At 33.6% G+C, this 24,619-nt stretch overlaps 1 protein-coding gene across 2 annotated transcripts in view; it reads left to right on the forward strand.

Moving 5' to 3' along the window:
* The window catches only part of mfrn (mitochondrial iron transporter mitoferrin), a 41,074-nt gene extending 16,808 nt beyond the window's left edge, over window positions 1-24,266 (forward strand). Inside the window, exons 3-6 of one of the 2 annotated variants that reach the window (XM_023163499.2) lie at window positions 13,360-13,416; window positions 13,474-13,851; window positions 17,056-17,402; window positions 22,406-24,266. In XM_023163499.2, coding sequence (XP_023019267.1) covers window positions 13,360-13,416; window positions 13,474-13,851; window positions 17,056-17,375 — 755 coding nt within the window. In that variant the 3' untranslated portion in view covers window positions 17,376-17,402; window positions 22,406-24,266. Of the gene's footprint in view, window positions 1-13,359; window positions 13,417-13,473; window positions 13,852-17,055; window positions 21,132-22,405 lie in introns of those variants that run through there. The other variant, XM_074172598.1, reaches the window with a different exon arrangement.
* Window positions 24,267-24,619: the final 353 nt, after the last annotated feature.

The raw sequence follows: 24,619 nt of genomic DNA on the forward strand, positions 1-24,619 counted from the left end.
ATTTGTGATATAAAGTTTATTAATCCAATCGATAATTTATATAATAATAATAAAACGGTATAAGTTAATATTTTCAGACAGCTAATGCTGTTAATTTTAACAAAATATCCAGCATAGTTTTTAAAAACGAGTTATCCTTGATATATCTAAACATATAATTGAAATATAAAGAAAAACTTATTTTATAGCTTGCTCTAGCATCTTTGATAAACCCAATAATTATCAAAAGGATAATTATCAGAAGTTTGCACATTATGATATCTTCACTTGGTGAAAACAGTCATTTGATCATATCTTGCATCTTTATCAGTTTTATTCATTCGGTTGTAATTGAACCCAATTTTTAAATAATCTGATAATAATCTCTGACTTGGTTCTAGTAATAAATGATGTATTTCATCTTGTGCCAACGCACTTGGAAGAAAACAAAGAATGCATTTTCCGTTTCATAAAATCGATAGTTGAGGTGAAGATTGTTCATTGACCGATTACAGATAAATTGTTAACCAGAATGTTTTGTGCTTATCTTGAAAAATTATTTGTGAACAGGCTGTATCGACTTGAAATTGATACACGAAATGAATTCGAAAAAACACTTCTTTTTCAGATTTATGGTTTAGTATATACAAGGTTAATCATAAACAGTAATATATTTGCTGAAATCTTGGCGAAACAATTCGAAGTTTTTTTTTTTTTTTGTAAAATGAAAATCCTGTCATTAGAGGTATGGAAACCACTTCCACAATATTCCGAATCATCGGCACAATCGTACATTTCAAAATTATTCAAAAAGGCGTAAACTCGATATAGAAGTTGAAAAAATATGAATAACCAAATCCAAATACTTTTTTGATTGATAAGTTGATTTCTTATCAGAGTTGAACCAAAAACTAAATTTAATTGTTAGGTTAGGTTAGGTCAAAGTTAGGTTAGGTTAGGTCAACCGCAACCCACAAGGGTTTATTGTGGCTCACCTATAAACCCAGCTTCTTACCGAAGCCGATTAGTTTGTATGGTGAATGATCTTTCAGGTCAGATGGTAGGAGTACGGCTCTGCCAAACTCTAAAAACCTGATTCGGTCTCCAGCAGGGCAGGCACAAAGTATGTGCTCAGCTGTTTCATCATTTTTCAAACGTAGGCGATACAGACTGTCTTCTGACAGTTTGAATCTCTGCATATGATGATTCAGATGACAGTGACTTGTAGTCACTGTCCATCTGTTCACTGTAGTCCAACAACTGTTAGGTATCAAGCTTCGAAGGGTTAATAAACGCCTTGGAGTGAGCCAATCCTGGAAGATTCTGCCATAAATCTTCTTGCCATCCAGCAATATTTGTTTGGAAAAGCCTAAAGCAATGCCAACGACAGGTTCTGGTCCGATGAAGCTGCTTGCAACAGCCTCCTTTACAAGGGAGTCTGCAGCTTCATTGCCTTACAGAGCAGTATGGCCAGGAGATCAGACCAGAGACAATATGTTAAGTCTTTCTATAGAAGAGAGTCGTTTTTGGCAATTTGATACAAATTTAGATGTTGTTCGGTAGGAGCCAAGAGCTTCCAACGCCGCTTGACTGCCCGAGAATATTTTTATTGACTTGTGTATGAGATTGGATTCTTCCAATCTCTCCGCAGAATCTGAAAGTTTATCTGTGAACCAACAACTATCTGCTCCTAATAACTCCTTCTCCCAGAGGATCCAGTCCTCTCTACTCGGGAACAGTACTTTATAAGGCAGTTTGTAGTTGACAGTTTTAGGCATAAAGTCGGAGGTCATTCCCAAAATATTGACTTCCAGTGTCAACCAGCAGTCTGTTGTACTCTGCATTATAATAAGGGAGTCCAAGCGGGGATTTTGGGATTTACTAAAGCGCGGCAGATTAATATACAGGGGGATACCTTGTACCCGTTAAGTACCTCCACCAAATATGAGCCCCATATATAAAGCCGCCTGTGAGGGATAAAGGATCAGATTAGTAAAAAAAAATTGATCATCAGAAATTCTTGAGCGCGTCAGATTGAGGTAGGGTGAGTTAATTACCTGCTAAAAAGTGTATATTCCAGTGATCTGACAATTTGAGAGTGACTTAAAGAACGGGGAGGGCAGCAAAGTTGTGAAAAAATAACGTCATTTCGACATTCTCGAACGACATTTTCAAACTTATACAATATATAAGTTTGAGAATGTCCTTATAGGACGAAACTGCAGTTACGTTAGTTACAAATAAAAGTGATTCTCTTTTCATCATTAATTAATCAATTGATTATAAAAAATTAAATTCGTTTGAGCATTTTTTTAAAATTATTTTCTTATAAATACAAGTATTCTACTTAAAAAACATATACTTATTTATTTGCATGCTATTTCCTGAGCTTTTCAATCAATTAAGTTCAATGAATTGAACATTTTTTTTAAATATTGTTTTTGTCAGATTAAGCGAACCCCTCTAGATAATCGTCAGATTATAAGACAGCACGTCTAAAACATAAAGATGAACCATATATATCTTAATCTGACGCGCTTGAGTATTTCAAAATGGCGAATTCTTTTTGCATTTTATAATAATGGCCGCGAGTTTGCGTCAGATCGAAATCGCCAAATTATTGAATGTTGCACTCAACACCCCCTTAGAAAATCTGACGCGTTCGATTATTTTTTTTTTTTCACTTTTAACCCTTACGTACAACCACCCACATCATGCAAACGATCAGATTAACATACCATTATTATTGAAAATACGTAGGACATTGATGCTATCAATATCTGACGCGCCCTAGTATGTCCATACAACAGTATTTTTTTACATATTTAAAAATCTATAGCCGCTTTCCCCACCGATGAAAAGGTATATATTATATAACATTTTTTCTTCTTACCATCTAAGCTTTGCAACCTAATATGTCTCAATGACGCTCGAGTAAATCCCCATTTTGCATCGTGGGCTCTCCTGCTATTATATTGATGTGTGCAATTGGCAATGTGCACAAAGTCTATATGCAGCCTCTCCATGCAGTCCATGCAGTCTCCTCTCCATGCAGTGCATCTAGCCTCTCTTTCCAAAAAAATGTGAAGATGAGGTAGATCTAGAAGGATCTCCATAGCCGCTGACGGTGTGGTACTGATGGCACCACTGATAGCCAGACAAGCCTGTCTCTGAAAGCCAGAGAACTTCGCCTGAGTCGTTTTCTGTGAAGCCTTCGGCAACTTAATATGATGATTGTCAAACAAAATTTAAAAACGTTTTTTCTGAATTATTTCAATAACGATTCATGAATAGAACATGAGCCAGGAATATGGGTAATTTTTACTTAAAGGGATTGTGACAAGTTGGGACTACAGCAACCTATCCAGAATTGCCATCACAATCCAGCTTCTGCTATTCACCTGTAGAGCCCCTCCAACCATGGTGAGGTCAGCATTAGAGTATTTAAATCAATTCCTAAACTCCAATCTAGTATATCAAACAGGATGGCTATATATCAATGGATAAAAATTTGCGGGAATGTCCAGAAATCTTTAAAAAATAGTTTATTAAAGAGTGTCTTCTTGGAATGGAAGTATTATCGTTGTTCTTAGTTCCCATATTAGTGATCTAAAAGTCTCGTGTCACATACCGATCTCAACAATTTCAGATAACGATCCTTTAGTTTTGAACAACACTTATCATTACTACATACTGCTAGGAGCGTTCTGATTAGAAAGTGGGACCACTGGTATCTTATCGCTGACATTTTTTGAATGTGTTTCTTATCTATGTCGTTCTGTAAAATTAGTAAAACTGCCATTGATTAGTTGTTTCCCAAATAAGATAAAATTTGAGTTTGAAAATATTGAAAGAAACGATACAAATTATCTCTTGGTTTGGTTTCCAGATGACCATTTGTGTTTCAGGAACCGGCAAAATTGTAATTTTTAGATGCCATTTCTCAGTATCATCTACAACCAGCAGCCACTTCCCATGATTGGTTAATTCTTAAATATCAGTCCCTGTCAAGCTGGTTCCGAAGTAACGAAAAATTCCACTTATGAAATGAAACTCAGTGATAATTCTCATTTGAGATATGTTCCAAAAGTAACGAGAAATGTGTTTTGGTGTTTTTAAAATCACCGCTATATTGTTTCTACTAAAAACCGGTTAAATATAGAACACGGTTCCTTGAAAACTAGTGAACCAAAAACGTCAAAATACCAACCGATTATTTTTAAACAGACAGATCCTGAGTTTATCTCTGATGACTGGATATTACGGCTGCGTGAAGGGTATTTATGTTAACTCAGGTATTTTGGTGTGCTAATACCTGTATCTGGATTAGGTAAATTGCTTAAAGCGTGCTTACGTTGACTCAGGTAGTTTGATGTACTAATACCTGGATTAGGTAGGTAAATTGCGTAAAGTGTGTTTATATTGACTCAGGTAGTCTCGTGTGATAATACCTGTATCTAGAGTAAATTGCGTAAAGCCATTCATATTGACTCAGGTAGTCTTATGATGCACTGTTTGGAACCTTTGGTGTAGTAATGAATATTACTAGAGTTTTTCCCCAACACCAAATCGTTATTTTTAACACCTCGAAGATGATCACTTGGTGATCGAAACACGTGTCGAGGTGTTAAAAATAACGATTTGGTGTTGGGAAAAAAAAAACTCCTGTAATATTCAGGTAGTCTGATGTGATAATACCTGACCTGAATTAGGTAAATTGTCAATAGCATTCGTCGACCCTTTTGTTACCTCCCGTCATGCTGTTCTCTATTCTTGAACTTCTTAAAATGGGATTTCATATTTGGTTAAATTCACAGCTTCTTTTCTGTTGAAATTATTCGTGTGTTGTGGATTCCTATTGCCTCCCGTACCATGGCAGACTGGTCTGGTGTTAAATGAAGAACAACGCTTTGTTTTTGGAATCTAGTTTTGAATACTGTGAAATCGACACTTAAGAGTCGCATACATAAAATTAAATTCCTGGATTGAATGGGGAATGTTCCTCAATTTGGGTTATTACAGCAAATGCAAGTTTGAACAAAATAAAGTTGAGTTTAATTCATGAGTTTTTCAAATTCACTTCGAAAAGTATTCAAATTGATAATTCAAATGTTGCGTTTTAATTTTTAAAGGGATTTGTTTCTAATTCACATATTGGCAACAGTGCCTATATCAAGTTGAAATAATTTATACGTACCTAGATATTCTTCTTTAAAAAAGGAAAATTATCTTTATAAATCAACAATTAAGACAAAATATAAATTATAGTTCAATACCATCTCCACAAGCCACATAAACAACAGTTGTTTTGTTATTTATTTATATAGAGATAGATAGGTTAGGTGCACAAAATGTTCATATGTCACAGAATGTCTCGGAACATAAGTAAACAGAACAGCACGCCTCTAAAATATGTCATCTTTGTTTGTCTCATTCAGGTAACAGATTCATTGTCCGTTACTAGCTATAGCCGATGTTGCCAAATGGTTAAATAGAAACAAATTCCTTTAAATGTTGAATGCATTATTTCATTCCTCTTTTATAAGTATTTAAATAATTTTTTAAAGAAAGAGGTTGAAATGATAAGTTTAAAATGCGTTGTTTTAGAGTACTTGATTTTCGTCAGGAGGAACATTCCCCATCTCGGTTGGAGAGTTGTTGCTGCTTAAAAACTGGAAGCGGTACAGAACCGAATAATAAGAGTAATACATATATAAAAAAACTACACTCCCTAGTCGTCATAACTCTGCGAAAACTGTGGAATCCTTGATATCAGCAGATTTCTTTCTTATCCGTCGAGACTTAGCAATGAAGCAATAAGAATATTATAAAGAATGGTGATCATAAATAATTTGAAAACATAACATTCAGAAAAAAACAATTCCGTGTCGATTTGAATTCAAAATGGGATTTTGTTCCCAGTCCGGTACAAAACTTAGCCTTCTAAGAAGAATACAACACGTTCCATATCTTATAATGGTTCTCTTGTGAAATGTAGTAAATGTGACATGGTGTTTTATATCTCCGGGATACAGAATTGTATCCACCTACTCTCCACCTAATGCAAATGACGCAATACATGTATTGATTATTTATAAAGCTCAGATCAGACCTCCTTTGGAGTATTGTTCACATTTAAGCATACCCTGAAGCTGCTGGATTCCATCCAGAAAAGAGCCATCCGCCTAATTGAAGAGACCAACATCACTTGCAATCTTGATAGTCTGGAACTTTGAAGAAAAGTTGGAGATTTGTCGCTCTTTTATAGATACTTTCACTGGAGGTGTTCAAGTGACTTGGCACATTTGATTCCACCAAGAGCGGTACATACGCAGAAATACGCGAAGGACTGTGGCTGCTCATCGTTTTGAGGTTCAACTCAGTACACCTCGAACTTCACTGTTTAAAAACTCTTTCATTTGAAGAACTGCGTCTATCTGTAATAAACTTCCTGAGAACTTCTTTCCCAAACGAGTTAATCTCCAGCGATTCAAACCCAATGAGAATCGATACTTTCGCATAGGCACCGCTCTTAGAGCCCCTTAAGAATTTTTTATAGTGCTTGTGTATTGTCCTTAAAAAAATCAAAGTCAGTTCCAGTATGTACATAGATGTGAAGTGTATGGTAGAAGTGTAAACTTCCACGGGTGGTGATAACTGTGTCACAGTTATTTTCTGAGTTTGTTAGCCGAGAAGATCTGCAGTTTTAATGCCTCACTTTTTGTTTACTACTGTGGTACAATGAACTTGATTAAAAAATACGGAAATATGGCTTCAGTTTTCCGAAACATTATTACAGTCATATTTGACTCATCCTATACCTCAAAAAAATTTAAAAAATCAATTAATACGTTTATAACATCGATGAGAAGAGGAGGTGAGATTCTGTCGATATTTGAGGGCTATCATTTGATGGAAAACCAGTTCTTGAAAGGCCCAGTTAGGAATCACACGTTATATGGTAAAACCCCGTTATTCTTTAGCTCGTAGTAGTTTTTCATACGGGTAACGACAGCTGGTTAACGGGAAAAACTCATTTCTAATTCAGTTTTTCAACCCACTGATGGTGGAAAAGCAGATTTATACATAAGTACTCATTCAGAGTAATAATTTAAGTGTCGATTCTAATATTCATTCGTGACATTATACAATTACTTGGACAATAATGATATGTTGCAGAGGTAATGAGGTGATTGTGAACTTGACACATGACTTGCAAATCAATTCTGACTTTTGTTTTTAAAATTTACCAATTCATAAAGCAAATCGTAAATATCGTAATATCCTAACTTCTGGTGATGTAGATGTAACAAAAGATCAACCTGGAAAATTTTCATATGTTGAAGTCTGAGTAGCTAATTTCTGTAGACACTACTGGTGAATATCCGTTATGGGTTCATTATTTTTAGTAGTGGAGTCATTAATTTACACCTAATCAGTTGGAACTACCAGGAATAGTGGAATATTGGACAAGTAAAAAGTTCCTATTTAAAATAATAATATATAATATGAAAAATGTTGTACGAGTCATAGACATAAGTAACAGTTATCATTCAAACATAGTCTAGTTGACTAGGAAACCGTAAATTTAGGAAATGCTTTCGTAAATCCTCGATTTTTCAAACCAAGCTATGCCAATGGGTTAGTTCCCATTTTCACAAAACTGAACATAGATGGTAGTAATGAACAACCCGAATGATAGAATCAGAGGCTAGGATTTATGAAATAATAAGCTCCGAGGACTGCGACGTAAAATATGGTTGTCATACCGAAAAGCCTTTTGAAATTCGTTTTGAAGAGTATGCTACGATATAATCAGAAGAGTATAGTGTGGAGCAATACAGTTTTGTTACTAGGCCATTACCCGATTTCAACGATTATAGTTCGGTCAAATTATCTCAAAAAAGGGACCAGCAACACACAAATTTTTATTGGCAATTTTCTTTCGGGATTATTTGGAAGGGGGGGGGCAATGTCAGACTAAATTTATGTTTCCGGGGTACCAGACCCGTTGCGTCATCCGCCGTCTTGAAATAAAGGTTTGATTTTTATTTATTGAATAACTCGTTTATTTTCAATTTTTCACGAAAAATAGTTGTTTTGAATTAAATTTCCTACAATTTTGATTACTATCATTTTTCCTAGGATCGATATTTTTCGATTTATACCCGAACAGAGAGGGTATTTTGTTTCATTGAGAAACTCGTTCATTTTCAATTTTACGAGAAAAATTGTAATGAAAAAAGTTGTATTTCCTGAAATTTTGGTCCTCATCAACTTTTACGTAGGATCGATATTTTTCGATTTATACCCGAGAAACGGAGGGGGTGAAATCTTATCATGGTATTATCACGTTTATTTTCAATTTCATGAGAAAGTTTGTGATAAACAAAGTTGCAATTAAAAATGTTTGCGTAGTCAAATCCTAATTCGACTGGGCTATTATGTAACTAGATTGCATTCCCACGTTTTGGAGAACAGACATACAATGAAATGAAATTGTTGAGACCTGCAGATGAAACTAGACTTGGGATTTTTTCGAAATACTGAAAATGGAAAAATGTAGAATCAATTTAGATCATCCGATAACGTTGTATTGATTGGTTAAACGGGCGTCTGAAAGAGTATTACAGTTCGGGAATGGTTTCATCCTCATCGAACCTGAGCACATTGTTTACATGTTCAGTACGTAGCTAAAGCTGCTCCAATAGTGTTTCCGATATTTTAAAAATGAAATGAAAAAGTAATATAAAATATTTTTCAATTCAGTGAATGAATGTTTCTTTTTGTATTATATGACCTCAGGCGCCCTCAGAGTAGTTTTTTGTTGGCTTCACAAGTTTTTCGATAATTTAAATTCTATCATTCGTTGTGTTGTATGTTCATTGTCTTCTGTGTATGTTTTCTCTTCCATTACTTTCAAAATTTTACTCACAAGCAATCGCTGTTAAGTAAAAATAAAAGCCTCTATTACAGTCTTGAGCTTTCTTTACACAATAATCATTTGCTTGTCAAACTTTTGGCTATGTACATACTTTAAATGATTTATCTTTGCACTCAAAATATAAATCCTGATTAATTCATCATATAGATAAGCAATTTAAGAGATATCAATTGTGAATCATAAATATTTCTTGAATATATAAGATGATAAAATATATGCTAAGCCAAAAAAAAACTGATAAATTTCACCAGAGTTTAATTTGAAAGGGTTATATTTTTGGGAGTAACTAATTTTTTTGGGGAGAAAGTTTTTGGTTTTCTACTACCTACGCCAAAGTTGTTTTGTGATTTTAATGGTAAAATGTATCATATTTTTTGGGTTCAATTACCTCACAACTTTTGTAGGATTTTTATTACCTACAGTTGTATTGTTCAAAGTCCCCTGCAAAAACTAAATGACTTAGGTTGAATTAGAGTATGTTCTCAAGACTCTAATTCTTAGTGATGTTTCTGATCTTACGAGATGTTATAAATGTACAAACTAAATTGCCTTTTACCCAACAATTTAACATAATGCATTGATCAAGTGTACCTAAGTATTCAATACTAGCGACCGCCCCGGTTTCGTTCGTATAGCAGGAGCATATGTTTGATTCACTATATACAACGAAGCCAACGCAATTGCCACTTTTCTTCACCGCGCGTGTGGCATCGGTTTGTGAGACCACTTGAATTTATTTTTGGAGCTATAGTTTTAATTTTGCGATAACTCCTTAAGATAATAATTTGAATTATATGAGCAATCATAATGTGCATGAAAATCATGAGGTAACTAACGCATTCAATTTGAAATGGATTAAGATTAAACAGTAGCGCTTCATCACATCACCGTCAAACTCATAAGGATGTAGAGAGGTAGAGTAGTCCGGTCATTTAAGGTTTTATCTGCGGAAAAATTCCTACAGAGCTGAATTTTGGTATACACCTTTTTTATGGCGTTTTAATGAAGATGTGAAAAATCGACATTGATATCGTGCCGGTTAAAAAAGTTATAAGGGTCAAAAGGTCACGAAAATCAGTTTTTCGCGAATATCTCGCGACCTATGGCTCAGAGGTCAATAAAGGTCATTATAAAAATTATTCCTCATACGATTATATAAAAAAATGCTCTTGCATTTTTCTGCATATTTTACATACATTATTCTAAATATAAAGTTCAATCATTGCAAATTGGAAGTCTTATTGAACATCTAAAAGGGAACTGATTTCCATTTTAAAAACATGATCAAAATTTTCCCTCTTACAAAAAGTTCTTCCTCTGGCACTTGTGCTTCAAGAGGAGAAAAAACTTTGCTACTCGGCAATTAAATAATCTCCGTATTCTCCGTATATCATGCAAAGGCAAGCTTTACTGAGCTCTTATGAAAAAGTAGGCTCAGCATAAATGTTAATGTTATGCACCGTAATTAATTAGCCAAGTTTTCTAAAGCCGAATATACATGTAACGCCTGAAAATTGTTAAATTCTTCAACGAAATCATGTTCACAAAGCACAATAAATAGAGAGAAAAACTTTATGTCAATATCACAGATATCTGGTCAAAATTGTGCAATTGAAGTCGAAAAAAATATTGATTTTTTTGTGTTCAAGTAGAAGTGGTCTTAAGTTTATACAGGTTTTCCATAAATTGGATACTCAATTCCGGCACATGAAAACAGAAAATGTCGTCATCATGAAAAAATGAAATAGGAATAAAATGACCGTGAATCGAAGGTTGACTGTTGTATAGAAGAAGCTTTGCTTGAAGACTCTAAGCCGCCAGAGACGAAGGCTCAACTTTAAGAGGACTCATTCATAGCTGATTTTTGTTATGGTGTATATAAAATTTATGAATTGAGCGAGTTGAAGGTATAAGCTAGGCTTAACACTATACGGAAAATCTGTTTAAAAATCTGTAAAATATGTTTTCCGTTTATCAGCTGTCGCTCCCATACGAACGACAACTCTCAGAAGTTGAGAAACTTGCGCGAGCTAAGGACTAACGAGGTCTTACCTTTTAACGTGTGATTCCTAACACGGCCATAAATCCAGGACCGACCTGCCTTACTTGAATTTGTGAATCATTATCAACTTAAAAAATGTAAATATTTCAAATTGAAGATTGTCATACCAACGGCCATACCACTTTGAAAAGTGCCAGTTTTCGTCCGATCACTGAAGAATAGTATGTGTGCTTAATATATTTCGATTTAATTAAAAACACTGAATTTCAGTTAATCATACTTTATATTTTTCTTCGGGGCAAACCTGTTCTAGATTTCCATTCTAAAATTGTTGGCAGGTCCACTTTCATATCGCTGGTATTCTACTTCAGTGCACGTATCGTTTTTTTAAGGTGATATCCGAAGTATCCGCCAACAAGTAATCTGAATACTGTGTCATCTGATCAACTTTGTACCAGTTGGCATTCATCATACAATAGAATTGAATTAGGAATTTGCGCTTTAGTACAAGCAGAAGATTGTTTGTTTCTAGTTATTTTCAAAGATTCATTACTTCAATTTATTCTGATTTGTTGGGAAACTTGTAAAATATTTGTAAACAAACTTGTTATCATCAATAAGGTAAATTGTTTACTGGGTTTTCTTTTCGTACGTATAATAGTGTCAAGGTGAATAAATTATGTTTCAATAATATTTTTAACTCGTAATGTGAGGAAAATTATCTCTTTTGTGTAATTTGTTTAAATTGATATGTTTTATATCTGTACTTCTTAACACAGAACGCATTATCGGTAGAACATGAAAACTTATTAACATTTGGTAATTTGAATGTCCGGTAGATATCTCATTCTTTGATCAGGAAAAGTAAAGTATTTATTCGAATTCGAAGATTTCTAAATTTACGTTTGCTTGGATTTGTCATTTATGTACGAGACAGACAATTTTCAAGTAGGTATACTTTCAGTGACAAAACAATAATTTCTACAAATTGAATTACGAGGGTAATACCAAAAGTGAGATCTTCAAACTGTTTAGTACACGACGTAACTCTAAGAATGAACCCATCATTGGCCTTTCCCACTAATGTCTTTGTTGGGACTTAAACAAAAAGGATACCTTTTGATATCATTTATCTCGGCAGATAGATGTTTTTTTAAAATCAAAAGATGATGGGTAGTGTTGCTTAAGTAGCTATTCTACATAATAATTGTTGCTCGTCAAACCGTCACTCTCCTGGAAAAGTTTGAATGAAGTCTTTTAGTCACCTAGTTCATCACCTACTCTTCAAGTTGGCAAAATATTGGGTAGATAGCTATTCAAATGTGGCTCATCGCTTTCTCAAAAATATGTATACTAGATATTCATGGGTATTCACAAAAAATGTCACCGCGTCTACACAAAGAGTCAACAGGAAAATAGATGTTTTTCAGAAGGCATTCATCAAAACCTGCTGTGTATGTAGGTTGGGAGAGATTCCATTTGAATTATTTGTTTAGATTATTCGAGCCGTAATACGTAAAATTGCGAACAAAAGTCGGTTGTGATTTACTAATCACGATTTCAACAGAGACAAAGTATTAGGCCTTGGTCTATTGAATCTACAAAAAAATTAATGACTGTGACCAATCCTTCTCTTTGAATCATGCATACAAGATCTAAAATAAAACTTTTGAGAAAACATTGAGTTAGACAAGGCAATGACGACTATTCTTACCAAGACTCCATATGAAAGATTGACGACCGAGAACTCAAACAAAGAGAATCAAAGATAAATAATGTCTCCGTTATATGCAGATACAGCAACTATCATTGTGTGTTCCTTGTTCTTTACTCCTTGAGACGGACCACCTTCTCAGTTACTTCTTTGCCCGAACCTTCATGTTAGGGTCTCGAAACTTCCTAGTTGATTCACACAAACTCTCTCAAAACATTGATTTATTTGTCTCGACAGCTATCAGTGAATTGGAGTATAGCTACTGCATTAGCAAAGTCAAGGATTTCATTGGAGTTTTGTGTGTTACCTCCAGTCTTTCTAGCAAATTATTTTGTGTAGTAGTTCATAATACTCCTTGCTTATACTTAAATTGGCCTACTTTCTTTGCATCAGGAACGGACCTATGGTACTCACGTTTTTTCCACAGTTTTGAAGGAACGTTCTTTGCATCAGGAACAGCCCTATGGTACTCACGTTTTTTCCACAGTTTTGAAGGACCTTGTGTCCTTAATAGAGTATTAAAATTTTTATGAAGTAACCGCAGATATCACAAAAATAAAACGGTTTCATCTTTTCAAAATATTGTAAGAGGATCATTTTCTAGGTAGTACCACACCCTTTTTCTTTTATTTCTGGATCCCAAGGAAGAAGTTGAATAAATATGTTTATTTACCGACAGCATTTTATCCCACAAATATGAAACTCGCCTTTCTTTTACAGGAGCGTCCGGTTGCTTAGCCACCCTTATTCACGACGGTTTTATGAATCCAGCAGAAGGTGAGTGTTTGTTGTCTATTAGTATTGAAAAAGAAAAAAACAGTTAACACTTTTCAGTTGTCAAGCAGAGGATGCAAATGACGAACTCGCCGTACAAAACAGCATTAGAATGTGCAGTTAGTACCTACCAAAAAGAGGGACTCAAAGCCTTTTACAGATCCTATACGACACAGTTGACTATGAACGTTCCTTTCCAAAGCATACATTTCGTCATATACGAGCTCTCGCAGAAATGGATCAACAAAGATCGCGTGTACAACCCCGCGGCACACATGGTTAGCGGAGCACTGGCTGGAGGGATAGCGGCTGCCATAACCACCCCTCTCGACGTTTGTAAAACCCTATTGAATACTCAGCAAGGCGAAAAAGCCACTGGTCTTCTTAATGCCATCAAAACTGTTTATAGGTTAGGAGGTCCTTGGGGCTATTTTAGAGGTTAGTAAAATGTTTGTTTATTTAGACACTTACTTATAAATTCCTATGCCTATTGACAGTCTTTATTTGCTCATACACTGTTGTTGGGACTATTGCACTTTTGTCTCATAAGCACACAAAGCTTTAAAACTTGCTGGAAGATAATACCCTTAGTCTGATTTTCTATTTATTTTAATTATCAGCTTACCTATGATGTAGGGTGTTGGCTTTTCTGATATTTTTTTCTTTTAATTTAATGTGAGGTTATCGCAAACTCCCTCGCAAATTGTGGTTCAAATAAAATCAAAATATGCTTTATTACCCAAGATCTGAACATCTTATTGGCAAATTCTAGTAAAGTTAACCTTGTATATGGGACAATTAACAAATAAACTATAAAATAATGCTTAGAGACAAGAACAGAGTATATGGACAGAACAATATTAAGCCCAGCCAAACAGATACAAATATAAGTACGTGAATATATGAATATTGAGTAAATGTAAATATACAATGCTACGTAATGAACATTGATATCCATTTCGTGTTGATTTCAATAACTTGTTTACACAAAGCTACATGCCAATTACTCGATAGAGCCTTGATAGAATTCGTCCACACTATAATAGGGCCTCCCAACAAGGAATTCTTTTACTTTCTTTCTGAATTTTTTTTCATTATATGTTCGCCTTAAATTAATGGGAAGGTGATTAAATAACTTCTTACTATTGAAAATAATGGAATTTTGTGTAAGGGCTAGAGTAGGTGTTGGAAGGGAAATGAAGTAAGACTGACGTGTACTATAAGTAGACGTGGTATTAAATTGATATTTACATTTTTTGTGGAAAAGACGTACTGTTTCCAAAATAAAAAGACATACTAAGGTCAGAATTTTTTGCTTCACAAATAATGGGGGGCATGAATCCCTGTAGCTAGCCTTGCATAAATATCTGATGGATCTTTTTTGTAGAGAGAATACCATATTGAAACAAAATTGTGCACAATTTCCTCAGAAATAAATTCCATAATGTAAGTAGGACTCAATTAGTGCAAAATAAACTGATCTTGTGATAGTAGTGCCTAACTGTCTTGCAACAACTCTCACTGCATGACATCCTGCTGCTAGACTTTTACGTAAGTAGTTGACATGGAAATCAAATTTTAGATTTTCATTAATGAAGAGTCCTAAAAATTAGTTTTTCTCCAAATTTTCAATTTTTACATTTTCCAAGTGTACTTCCCCTATGTTACATCAAACCGTGACCACATTTATTTTGTCGATGTTGAATGATAAAAGATTGGAATCACACCACTCTTTCACCCTTCTTATGTCGACCATGATTTGATAAAGTAAATTTGAGACGTTATTGCTATGCCAGAGGATAGTGGTGTCGTCAGCGAAACATGTGAATTTACCACTTATGTCAACATGGACTAAGTCATTGACATAATTGAGAAACAACACCGGTCCCAAAACGGAACCTTGTAGGACCCCATTGCCAATGAAACGTTCCTCTGATGAAATTCCATCTTATAGAACATTCTGCCTCCGATGAGAAAGGTACGTCTCAAACCAAAGTAATGCAGATCCTCTAAATCCGTAAATTTCTTGCTTGCGTAGAAGTAGTATGTGGTCTACACAATCGAAGGCCTTGGTTAGGTCACAAGACATGGCCGCCGCAGACTCTCTTTCATTAAGATTGGAGTACAGGTTTTCCAGAAGTGAAAATATGGCGTCTTGTGTACCTTTTGAAGACTAAAAGCCAAACTGAAATAAATTTATTATATTATTTTTCTCAAGGAAGGATATTACTCGTTTTTTTTTACCAGTTTTTCCATAACTTTAGACAAGACGGGTAGCAAAGCAATTGGCCTAAAATTAGCTGGGTTGTCAAAATCGCCTCCTTTATGTAGAGGAATGATTGTGGCAATTTTAAAATACGATGGGAACGTACCTTTGGAGAATGGGAAATTTATTGCCAACGTACTCAAAGCCCTGTCAGGAAGAGTTATCAGAATTTTTAAGGAAATGGCATCCCACTCCACCGAATTTTTATTTTTGATTTCACCAAACATTTGACTTGATGATTGAGGTTAAGAGGTTTATTTTGTTGGTCATTATTTGAACATTTCAAAATTTATCGACTATTTTTCAGTGAAATTGATTATATTTAACATCGGCAGGTTGAAGAATTCACCACACTGAACTCTACGATCAATTGCAGTATGGGTGGCATCCGGCTTTATTTTTGAAAAGCTAAATAAAAAACTAAGTCATAATAATCGTCTGTATTGTATGCAAATTCTGTATGTATGAGTTACTATACCGGTATATAGGCATTTTATTATAGTCTTACCGCTTTCCAACTTTGCCATAGATTGCAGAATGTTTAAATAACATTTTCCATCATAAAAGGCGATGGACTAAATTGAATGTGAAGTTTGGCCTGTTTTTGTTTGGAGACATCAAATACAATCCTTAATGGTTATCTCTTTCTATTGTTCTTGTGTGTTTTTTTGACAGTAAACATATTAGTCCTGAGAGCATAATAAGCTCTCTCATGCAGGCAAGTTACCTCTGACAACAATTTCAGAGCTTGTATTCAAGCTCAAGGAGACAATGCAACTCTCAGACTTTCTTTACAGGGATCTGATAGCGATTAAAAGACATGATGAATAGAGATATAAGGGACGTCTTGTGAGCTTCACTTCATGTATGTGAAAATTTTACATTAGAGTTAGTTTTAAAGTGAATAGTGGATAGTCACCCCTCCTTGGTCCACAGCTTTCAAAATATTGTTATTTCGTTGATATTTATCTTTGTTTTTGAAATTTTGTGGTTCATTATTATGATACAAAGATATAGGTATACAAACATTTGTTATTGCTAATATAAAAGTAGTTGTTTTGAAAGGATTTTTCCTTTCGTCTAATTCAATGTTCATGTGAAAATAGTTGTCCTTAAAGGGCTTTTTCTGCCAGTTTGTTTCTGAAAAAAGTTTTTGTGTATGCACTTCATAACTCAATAAAAAGTTTTTATTGTTATATTTTCTTCCTTTCTTTGGAAGTATACCTATTAACATCCTATACCTTCAGAATGTTATTTCATGAACCCAGTATCTTGGAAACAATTTGTTCAAATTCCAATGTATGTTCGAATTATATATATATATATATATATATATATATATATATATATATATTTATCTATTTATTTATTTATAGGTGTTCAAGCCCGAACGATGTACCAAATGCCTGCCACAGGTATTTGTTGGTCAACATATGAATTTTTCAAATTTATGCTTGGAACTACAAACCCAGAGATGAGAAGCTTGCCTTCGAATAATGCTTCTACAGAGGAAGAAAACAAAACCAAAACGGACACAAATGAAAGTCACGACGATACGCATACAAACGAGACGTATAACCTCAAACCTAGGGAGCTCCCCGCGATGTCAGGAGCCAGTCTATCGATTTCATTCAACACTATGCACAATACGGACTACAGGCAGAAAGACACGATATTAGATATTTGTCACACATAGTATATTCGTTTGATGATGTTTTGTAATGTAAGTATTATTTCACCAGTCAAATGGTTTTATTTTACTTTTTGATTCGATACTGTACAAATCGTTATACTTTGTGGGCTTTTTGCTAACTGGAACAAAAAATACTATCTGATAGTGGTGGGAAAGCCCGAGTTTCAAAATGTGATATAGATATTCAGAAATCTTTTTCTGCTGGTAACTTGTACATTGATGGATTATTGACAATACTGCAACTGTATAGATTGATGCGAAAGTTGGAAGATTTTGTTGCTTTTTGTTCTTGAAAAACGAAACGTAGGAGATAAGTTTATCTCGTGAAAAATGCGTAAAGACTTGAAGAATAAATGTATATTTCAAAATGTATCTGTACATAAAATTATTAAGGCAACAGATTGATGGGAATTGTTTTTTGTCAGCATATTTGCTCGGTAATATATTGATGGAAATTCTCGAACAGATCAACTAAACTAAAGAAATTCTTCTTCAAAGTACTATGTCAAACAATACATTCCATGCTTGTCATTGGAAAGAAATTAAAAAACCAAGGTACACACTTGAATTTTTGTTGGTTCCGTCATTGTGCTAACTCGATAAATTCTAAAGATGCAAAGTTGCTTGAATTGTGAATTTCATAAATTTACAATTAAATTTGCTTTTAATCCTTAGTTCATGTTGTACTTGTTTTATAAAACATAAGAATATACAGAGGGAATATACAGACAATCCAGCTATTGAAAAGATAATTATTCACAGAGTTCTGGAATGAATTAAATGTATTCAATGGAAAGAAAATAATAGTTTCTACTCAATGAGTCCATAGCCAAAAGCCAAAAGTTGTCTTATCTCTCTGGCAATGAGAAAACCGGAAAGAGAAAAATGTTCAAACTTGTTGAGAAACTCAGAGAAGAAGGGTCTATTGGCTAGATGTCACTGCATGATGTATTGTTCGATTCAAAAGTGAATGTTTGTTCATGAATTCCTTCTGGTGCAAATTTTTAGTTGAAAAAACATTCTAAAATATCTCGCTGCTAGGTAAGAATATCGACACACCTCAAAATTACACAAATCCATGTCAGCTTGGTGGAATATAAAAGTGAATAAAGAAATTAGATAACTTGATTCCACGGTTATGAAGATACATTATGCATTAACAACCCCAATTTGGACTTTGATTTCACAATATGAACATTTTTTCCATTGTATTTCAATGTTTTTCCTGCTAGGGTGTGACATAAACTTAGATTATAATTATTAGTTGAAAAGTCGAAAGGGAAAAATATCCCATTTAACTGAAATATCAATAATTTATCATATTTTACCAACATTCTCAACTTTGATATTCTTTGAAACTTTTTGATCAACTTTGCATCTTTCGCTGTTATTGTGATAGACTTTTTGTAAAACGAACGCAAAATGTATGTATGTATTAACTCTAGAGTTTTTTCTATTAAAAAAATCTATTCTTGTTTTAACTCAGCTTCTACAATGAATAAACATTTCTTCAACAGAAGCCGCCAGAACAAATTTATTTTTTTCATTATTTCAAAGTAAACGTACTATATTTTGTGATGTACTGAGCCTATATATTTTAAAATGTAAGTTGTCTTGATCATTGTGTTATGAGGTTATGGTTGGTTATTGGATTCGAAATGATATGAACATCGTAAATGAAATTGACTTCTGCCATTAAAAGTTCAATAACGCACTGCCCCATTGATATTATTTCTTATATATATTTCATATCCCTGAAATGATTCTAGATATTTGTGTATTATGTTCATATCATGTTGAACAAGTTGAATTGATTTGAAAATTATTTATGTATTCAGATCAAAACTATGTCTAAAAGAAATACCGATCTGAGAAATGGAATAACTTACATTACACACACACACACACACACACACACACACATATATATATATATATATATATATATATATATATATATATATATATATATATATATATATATATATATATATATACAGTGTGCAACAACGAAAACTTAACAGAGCCGTTTTTTAATATAAAAAGTAAAATTTTTAAAAAAAGCTCGGACACGTCGATTTCTAATTAAAGGGGGACACCTTTCAGACTAATCAGATTTTTTGCAGTACGCACCCCCTCGGAGGGGTGCGTCCGACGACCCTTATTTAGATAGGGAAAGTAGGTCGAGTGGCACCTTGTTTTAAAGGTCTTTCAAATACCTTTACATCTCTGCCAAAAGAAAATTTTTGTAGCGATTAGTTTTCGAGATTATTTGAAGATTTAAAGGTATTTTTATTGAGTTCAACTCTTTTTAAAATAAATTAAATTGTTTTTAAGGTACAATTTACGTTCAGAACTTTCATAAAAAAAATAAATTTTTGCTGTTTATGACAACCTGCTAATACGTGTCCATTTGATTTTGTAAAAAAGTAAGAATTGTTGTTTATTACGAGGAGATTTTTTTCGGGGGATGGGGTTGGTTACCACCCTTACATTTTAGGTAAATTGAGTGACACCTCCTTATGAAGGTTGCCTTTTGACGTGGATATTTTATGCTTCTGATAAAAAAGTGAATCATACTAAAAACTTACCTACACAACGAATACAACCTGCTGATTTCCTTGAATGCTGATGACACAGAAAAGTTTAAAAAACTGTTTTTGGGTTAATGAATCCCAATAATTGTTTTTAAAGCACACACAAAAAAAGTAACACCTAATAAGGGTAACTCACATAGGAAATTTAGAGTAAATGTTCAAAATGTGCGCCATTTTGCTCCGTGCAAAATGGCGCACATTTGTTTGAATTTTTCTCTTACATTATTCAACATCTCAGGAGTTATAGCTCGGCATTCATCAATAATTCTACGATGTAATTCATCCAAATTGGCTAGCTGTGTACCATAAACTTTAGACTTTAAATATCCCCACAAAAAGTAGTCCAGTGGTGTTAAATCTGGTGATCGTGCTGGCCATTCAATTGGACCTCTTTTGCCAATCCATTGTCCTTCAAAATGATTATTCAAAAAATTTCGAACCTGCTGGGCATAATGGGGTAGTGCACCGTCTTGTTGAAAATGGATAAATTCATCTTGACATCTTGGATCCTGTTCAATTATTTCAACTATACGAGGTTGTATATTGCCTCTTCAAGAAGTTGTAAATAAGAATCACCAGTTAAATTTCCATCAATGAAAAATGGACCTATAATATGATTGCCTAATATTCCGGCCCAGACATTCAATTTTTGGGGATGTTGGGTATGTATTTCTGCGTATTGTCTTGGGTTTTCATCCGACCAATAACGGCAATTGTGACGGTTCACGCAAACATTTAAATAAAATGAGCTTTCATCCGAAAAACAGATGTTATAAAGCAGCTCGGGATTTTGCATTTATCTCTCACTCATGCCCTCACAAAACTCTTGTCTTCGGTCAAAATCATCCTCATTGAGTTCATGAACAAGTTTAATTTTGAAAGGATGGAATTTGTGGTTTTTAAGGATTCTCCATGCACTCATATGGCTTATTCCGGCCATTGCTGATAAACCTCTGGTATTCAACCTGGGATTGGCGATGACTTGACCAATCACTCCAATCGCATTATCGTCATTCACTACCCTTCTCTGAACATTTCTTTTCTTATTTAATACCGAACCTGTCTCCTTGAATTTTGTGACAAAATCCAGAATGTGATTTCTGCTTAGGTGTTTACCAGGGTTTTGCTCGTTAAGTAAAATTGATGTTCTATTAGCATTTTGGTCGTTGCCAAAAAATAAAGCAATAACTAAAACCCTTTCAGCAGTAGTGTAAGGCATTTTTGAACAAATAACAATACACGACCTGTTTAAACAAAACAATCGAACTATGTACTAATGAAAACAGGAAGAAGAGGAGTGGGTATTGATTTTAAAAAAGGGATTTTATTTAACAAAAAACTGATAAGAACAACTGCTCGAAAAAATTTTTATTTAGGCATACAAGTTACCGAGTGGTCTGTCTAATGTATTATTAACATGGCAATTTTAACTTCAAATTATCTCGAAAACTAATGGTTACAAACTTTTTCTTTTAACAGAGTTGTAAAGGTATTCAGAGACCTTTGAAACAAGGCGCCACTCATCTACTTTCCCTATCTAAATAAGGGTCGTCGGACGCACCCCTCCGAAGGGGTGCGTACTACAAAAAATCTGATTAATCTGAAAGGTGTCCCCCTTTAATTAGAAATCGACGTGTCCGAGCTTTTTTTTAAAATCTTACTTTTTATATTCAAAAACGGTTCTGTTAAGTTTTCGTTGTTACACACTATATATATATATATATATATATATATATATATATATATATATATATATATATATATATATATATATATATCTGATTAATCTGAAAGGTGTCCACCTTTAATTAGAAATCGACGTGTCCGAGCTTTTTTTTAAAATCTTACTTTTTATATTCAAAAACGGTTCTGTTAAGTTTTCGTTGTTACACACTATATATATATATATATATATATACACTTTTGTGTGTCTGTGGTTGTGATTAGTATTCTGATAATCTGAAATCCAGGTTAAACGTCGTGTAGGGTTTTTTGTTTTTCGATGTATGGGTTTCGACTTTTCAGTCATTTTCAAAAAAATGTGACTGCGATAAGGCCTCAATCTGCCTACTCCTCAGGTAGTAAGTAACACGCTTTAAGGGTTTTGTGACTTGACACCGAGGTCTCAATCTACCTATTCCACAGGTCTCGTCACTGGTCTCCTGAGGAGTAGGAGTAGGCAGAGTATAGTCATACTTTCTTGAAAATATCCGAAACGTCGGAAAACAAAAACACCCAGACGCGGTTCAACTTGGATTTCAAACTGTATATATATATTTGTATGTATGAATCATTCCAACATGGCCCTAATACACTCCACTCTGTATCAACCAAAATATTAATTTCACTGTTGCTCAATTCAAATGTTTTATTGTAAATAAACATATTATTAGAAAATGTATTTTTTAATTTCATGAGTATTCTCTCAAATTCTAGGGAACATACGTACAAATGAATATTCAAAAAGGTTTAAGTAACGTACAGAGTGATTCCATTCCTCATCGAATGATGTATATTTCTGTTGAATTGTTTATGTTAAAAACCATTCTGTTGAAATGATACTATATAATTATCAACTAGGTTGGTTGATATTTCATCCAATTTGAAATAATATTAGAACACCTTTTACGTTTGGCATTATTAGGGAATTATTGAGTTTGTCAATTTTATGTATATGGTTCCAAAGTTGATAATATTGTCAAATATTATCTAGGTATTTCCTAATGTCTAATACTATGCAGCTCATCGATTTCGCCGCCAAAGATGGAACAACTAATAAAATAGAAAGACATTCACTCACCCAGGTGGTATGTACATGAAATTTTTTCCTAGCAGGGCTAGATCATTGTTGACATGTAAAAAGCGAACACATGATTCTGAATTCATGTGTGACCGAATATTACTGAATTTAATTTTTTAATAGAAATATGTCAGTACATGTGACAGTGTCATGTACAGGAAATAATAATTTTGTTATTCTATTTCAAATAAGCGCAGTTCATACAGCTTTTGACCAGTTTCAAAAAACTTATTGTTTCATCATAATGCGACTCTGGTCTCTTGAATTATGAGTCATGTGTTGCTTATAATATATATAGTATGTACATTTATTTTTAAACCCCAAGAGATACATCAGGTATAATATGATAGCCATAACTTCCACTGTGCTTTTATTTTTTTTAAGGCGTTTATGATGTTGATAGTGGTATACAGAGTATCAAAGACAAAATTAATTCGAATTAGAAGCAGATCATCACAGAGAAAATGCGAGTTTGACGATTACCTTATCTGGGTACTCTGTATATGAAATTAATTAAGTATGGAATAATTTTATTGGTTTCATACTGAGGGTATATATTGTGAGATGCTGAAAATATGCCCAAGTCACTTGTTAAATATCTTAAAGTAGTTCATTAAAACTTTTTCCAGTAATAGTTTTCACAAGAGTGTCACACAGAACATTTTCAAAAATAAACTTTATGGGATAAGTTTCACTTCTGGTGGATTCTTTATTTTTCAATAGACTGTGGTCTTACATTATTTACCCAAATATGATGAAATATACAATTTTCTCACAGATACAGTTTTTGAATTTGTAGATGAACCAGACTTATTGAAACATCTTGAATTTGCTAGGACCATAAATGAAAAGTTGAATAATGCTTTGCAGAGTAAACACTTCTTTACTTAACTGTTTATTTTTTTTATATCATTTATGAAATTTGAGATTGTTTCAAGTGAATCACTTTATAATAGATATTTTGCCATTCTAGTTTTTTATGTGGATCCTGCTACTTTAAAAGGGACAGGATTACATCTGAATTTAACAATGAAGCATCTTTTAGTTTGAATTTTTGAATCTATCTAAAAAATTGGCATTTTTTTTTATATATACAATAGAAATATTCGATAATTTACGTAGATAACTGAACTCTACCATATTTTCGATGTGAATAATCTAGAAAAAATTTCTGTAAATTATTTTGTGTAAATCCAAATATCAAAAAAGTTTTGTTTGATGAAAATGATTTGGTCTTTCAACAACATCAACACCGGTGACGCTGTTTTGGCTGTGATAAAGTCCTTATCAACTGTTCACGTATGATATTGACTTCGTTCAGATGGAAGTACTATCATATCAGTTTTAATTGTTTAGGAGGTTGCATTTCACTTGTATTCTCCGTATTTTTGTGATAAGAGACCTTGTCACCAATTAGATGTAGATATTCTAGTGTCGAACATTTTTGTTTTTCAGATAAAATTTGTAAAAAATAAAATATAATGTATGTTACATATATCTATATTTATTTTGTTTGTTCACATTTTCCTTCAATTCCCAGAAACTAGTATAAAATGCTTAGACTTAATCACGAACACAAATAATAATTAACCAAAATGGCATGGTCACTCATAAACCACAAAATGTCTCACTCCTTGTAGCCCCAAATCGTGTCCGACGACTTTAATCACTACTTTTGTAACATTGGCAGAGATTGTCGAAACGTTAAATATATACAGGTCAGTTAGCGAGTCACTGAAATTTGCAGAAGAGTCGATCAATCCTATAATTTTTTCATCAATATCTTTTATTTTCACAGATATCCTCAAACCTTCCAACAGTAACACTGATTTTTGAAAGGGTGACAAAAA

The sequence above is a fragment of the Leptinotarsa decemlineata genome, unplaced genomic scaffold (genome assembly GCF_025532065.1).
Source record: "Leptinotarsa decemlineata unplaced genomic scaffold, Ldec_3_MD MMD2_tig00000133_RagTag_RagTag, whole genome shotgun sequence".
NCBI classification, from domain to species: domain Eukaryota; kingdom Metazoa; phylum Arthropoda; class Insecta; order Coleoptera; family Chrysomelidae; genus Leptinotarsa; species Leptinotarsa decemlineata.